A 4,312-nucleotide genomic window follows, 5' to 3' on the forward strand; every position below is an offset into this window, starting at 1 on the left:
CCAGCAGATGGTGTAATGGTTATATCGCTGGACTCCCACAGAGTTGACCGTGGTTCGAATCCTGGACCCAGTGGCTTCAAACTCACACTGGGTGCACGTGTGTGTGTGTGTGTGTGTGTGTGTGTGCGCAAGATCCATAGAGGAGAATGGAGAAGGGAATGCAGCATGGCCATTCTCCTTGGGGGATAATTTCTTGTTTTTTGTCTCTCTAGCAAGCACACACGCCTTACAGCAAAAATCTCTCCTAACAAATAAAAACACATAAAAAGTGACATAAATAAGCAAGCCCAAGAGTAGGCCGCGAAGGGAGCCTTATCTTGCCCCTGCAGAGTATTCCTGCCACCCGCCCACCCCACCCTCTTGCCTTTGGAGAAGAGCCCACCCACCCCCAAACCACCCCAGTAGAACCCTCAAACAGAGTCGCGGGACTGCTCCCCTGAGGTTTGGCATCAGTCTTTAATGCTGTCTCACTGCGAATTGACAAGTCACACACTTGGTCTCCAATCGGCAGTGGCAACTTAACAACAAGAAGTCTAAAGGTCTGAGCACCGGACTGGCCTCCAGGAGACAAGACATTGGTTCCAACGTCGCCCACTCCCAAGGTTTCTTCTCAATTTCACTGCGGTCCTTCCTACACGGAGTGGGGGGCGGCTGGGGTCTGGTTTTGTTCCGAGGGCGCACCGACTGTACACGGAATTATAAAAACATATATACAGATGTTCCACTGTGCTCCTGTCATCAGAAGCAAAGACCCTTTTATCAAAAGGGATTGTATCTAGGCCTGTGCAAAATTCAAAAGGATCAGATCCCTTTGAAAGAGTCCAGAGTCCATGAAAAAAATAAAAACAAAACAAAACAACAAAACAAAAAACAAACAGACCTGGGCCCCTGGTAAGCTGAAAAACTGCCTTACAGGCAAGAAACGAGTGGGCCCCAGAAGGGAGCGCAGAGAGGCTTCCCCAGAGGCAGAGGTCAGTCGGGAGAGTCCCCCCCAGCTTGGGCCAGGGTCCCAGACTCTTGAGTAGGAGGCAGGTGCGAGACTCACCCATTGGAGGCCGGCTCCCTTGGTCCTGCCGGGACAAGAGGTATTGCTGGTGGGTGCCGGCTGGGCAGTGTCGCAGAACGCTCGGGTTCTCAAAATGAGATGGCCAAAGGAGTGGGTGACGGCTTTCTCCAGACAAAGAACGAGACGTGGGAGAACAGATACAGAGTGATACACGGACTGATCACAGAGTAGAGACCCAGGCGGGCACAGGGTCTGGCGACCAAGACAACTGGAAGTGAAGGGGCCATACAGGGACCGGGTCCAGCTGCAGGTCCTCTCGCCCCCAGACAGGGACTAGAGGAAGAGGAGGTTGTGGGCCCATCCCAGGAGGGCTGCAGGACCCGGCGGGGCGGGACTCTTCTTGCTGTTCCCACCACCTGCAGCCCTCTCGCTCAAAAAACCACTGAAGTCTGGCGCACGACTTTGAAAGATTGTAATATATTCTCTGGAAAACATTCAGCATTATGAAAGCCCTCCCTGGGCCCTCCCGCCCTTCTCATGGTCCACAACTGGTAGAATGGTCCGGAAATCCTTGAGCTCTGGAAAGGTCCCTGGTCAGTCCTTGGGAAGCGCAGGTGACTATATCGGAAGAACCTGCTCCAGTACGGTTCTGGATGTCTGGGGAATCCTTTCGGGAAAGACCACTTCGAACTCGATAATGAGATCTCCGCGTTTCTCGGGGGTTTTGGGGAGGGGGAGGCCTTCTCCAGGGACTTTTCGCCTCATGCCGGGCCTGATGACATCCTTGAATACTACAGGTATGGTCCTGCCGTCCAGAGTGGGGACATTCACCGTACAGCCACACAGAGCCTTGAGAAGCAAAGGGACAGCATTAGATCAGAGAGAGCTTAGGTTGGGACTGGCAGGTGGTTAAGGTGCTGAACTCTCATCATACGGCTGACTGTGGTTCAAGTCCTGGACCTGGCAGCTTGCTTTCTTACTCTCCTTCTCTCTGCTCAAATCGAATACTACTACTAGTACCACTAAATAAAATGAAATAAATTTAAAAAAAAAAGAAGCTTAAAAAGAAGCTTAACTCTTGCCAGTCGCTGGTATAGGGTAAGACTGGGTAGGCCTCTGCAGCTAAGGCCCCGCCCCCGAATCTACCCAGGTCTCCAGCATAGACATTCTAGAGGAACAGAGCTCTGCTCAGTCTTGTTCACTGTTACCCCAAGAAACATTTGTCTGGCAGATTCCAAACTATTTAAACAAGCAGGGGCCCAGCAGGTGGCTTGGTGGTTAAGGTGCTGGACACTCACATCACCTACTACGGTTCGAGTCCTGGACCTGGCAGCTTGCTCACTCTCTCTCTCCCTCTACCTCTGTCATGAGCACACATGCCCTATAGCAAATTAAAATAATAAAATAGGGCTAGCAGGTGGTGTGGTGGTTAAAATGCTGGAATTCCCACATGGCTGACCACGGTTCAAGTCCTGGACCTGGTGGCTTGCTTTCTCCTTTCCTTCTCTCTGTATGTCTGTCTTTCTCTGGTCAAATTAAGATAAGTGAATGAATAAATAAAATGAAATAGCAAACAAACAACACCCCCCATAAACAAGTGACCACCTTCCCTCCAGACACTGTCCCAGAGACTGGCAGGTGGTGTGACAGTTAAGGCGCTGGATTCCCACATGGCTGACTGCAGTTCGAGTCCTGGACCTGACAGCTTTCTCCTCTCTCACTCTGTCTCTTAGATCAAATTATAGATAAATAAATGCCAATCAATGAAATTAAATAAAAGAATCCTTTAAGATACCGCCCCACCTAGCCTCTTACCTCGCGAAGGCTGATCCTGGCAGGATAGATGACATCAGAGCCGTCTCTCTTAAAGATATTGTGGGGCTTGTCCTTTAAAACAAAGACTATGTCGGCTGGAATGTTGTTGGAGGTCTGGTCCCCTTCTTTGGGGAAGGTGATTTTGGTCCCTTCTTTCCACCCCCTCTTCACTTCGATGGTCAAGATCTTGTCTTCATTTCGAATGCTCTTTCCGTCGGGGTTCAGCCGCTTGTGGGAGATTTTCATTTTCTTGGTACAGCCGCTGTAGATCTCTTCAAGGGAGACCCGGAGGTCGTGGGTGACGGGGGGATCTTGCTTCTTGCGGGTGGGCTCCTGGGCAGGGCGGGTGCGTCCAAAGTTGGTGAAACCACTCATTCCCATGGGGAAGCCAGAGAACGGGTCATCGATGTCCATGCCTTCCTCCCCGTTCCGCTGCCCAAAAAAGGTGTCGAAGGGATTCCTGCCACCGAAAAACTCCGCGAACATGGCGTGAGGGTCCCCATGGAACGTGTAGCTGAAAGTGTTACCGTTAGCACCGCCGCTGCTGCCGCCACTGGGGCCGCCGCCCTTCAGTCCTGAAAGGCAAAACTCAAAGAGGTCAGATGGCTGGCCAGGCGCTATTCTTAAGGAAGGAAGGAAAGCGTGGGGGTCCTGGGGGGAGACAATTTTTGGGGGTTCTCGGGAAGAAGCAAAGAACCCCGAGCTTTTAACTCCCACAGTAGCAAGAGAGATAGAAACTCCCCCTACCCCATACACAGGTACTTCAGCATGGCATGAGAGTGACAAACGGGTCAGGATTAGAGATAGCCACCTCTGGGTGCTTTCCAGGCCCTGTCACTCCCTGCCCCAGCATCCTGCAACTTTACAAAGCCTTCATGAAGAGATCTGATAGGGCCAGCAGGTGGCATGGTGGTTAAGGCACTGGACTCTCACATGGCCAACCATGGTTTGAGTCCCTGACATGACTGCTTTCTCTCTCTCTCTGGTGAGCCCATGTGCTCTATAGTAAATTGAAAACTAATAGTAATGATAAATAAAATTGAATAAATAATTCTAAAAACAAAACAAAAAAAAAAAAAGAAAGAAAGAGGGACTAGCAGACACATCTGCTTGACTCCCACGCTGTCAACGGTGGTTCGAGTCCTGGACCTAGCTAGCGGCTTAAACTCACACTTGGCACATGTGCGTGTGTGCCCAAAATCCAGAGAGGAGAAAGAAGGACTGCAGCGTGGCCACCCCTCTCCCCAAGGGAGCGAGTTCTCGCTGTCCGGTCTCTCTGTCTCTCTCTCTGGAGAGAACATGCACCCTATAGCAAAAATCTCTCTTAAAAAAAAAAGAATAAAAAGGAGAAAAGATCGGATACAAAACGTAGGACCCAGGATCACCTTTCAATGACAACTCTAGATTTAGTGATGGGTGGAGACAGTAGAGAGAAAAAAAATTTTTTTCAATGTCAAAAAATAAAAAACGCGGAACATTTTCATACTGTCT

The 4,312-nt window shown here is 50.3% G+C and overlaps 1 protein-coding gene and 1 long non-coding RNA gene across 2 annotated transcripts in view; both read right to left on the bottom strand.

Moving 5' to 3' along the window:
• Positions 1 to 437: 437 nt before the first annotated feature.
• On the bottom strand, positions 438 to 1,394 carry LOC106736293 (uncharacterized). Its single transcript, XR_001371327.1, has 2 exons — positions 1,046 to 1,394; positions 438 to 684 (listed from the first exon to the last, which is right to left on the bottom strand). It is a non-coding gene; the product is annotated as an uncharacterized LOC106736293 (long non-coding RNA).
• A 67-nt stretch (positions 1,395 to 1,461) lies between these two features.
• The window catches only part of DNAJB1 (DnaJ heat shock protein family (Hsp40) member B1), a gene marked incomplete at its 5' end in the record, with an annotated part of 3,778 nt that continues 927 nt past the window's right edge, over positions 1,462 to 4,312 (bottom strand). The window contains 2 exon segments of the mRNA XM_006161018.2: positions 1,462 to 1,855; positions 2,822 to 3,396. Of these exon segments, the coding sequence (XP_006161080.2) occupies positions 1,625 to 1,855; positions 2,822 to 3,396 (806 nt within the window).

Source organism: Tupaia chinensis, unplaced genomic scaffold, assembly GCF_000334495.1.
Source record: "Tupaia chinensis unplaced genomic scaffold, TupChi_1.0 Scaffold138060_1, whole genome shotgun sequence".
NCBI lineage: Eukaryota > Metazoa > Chordata > Mammalia > Scandentia > Tupaiidae > Tupaia > Tupaia belangeri.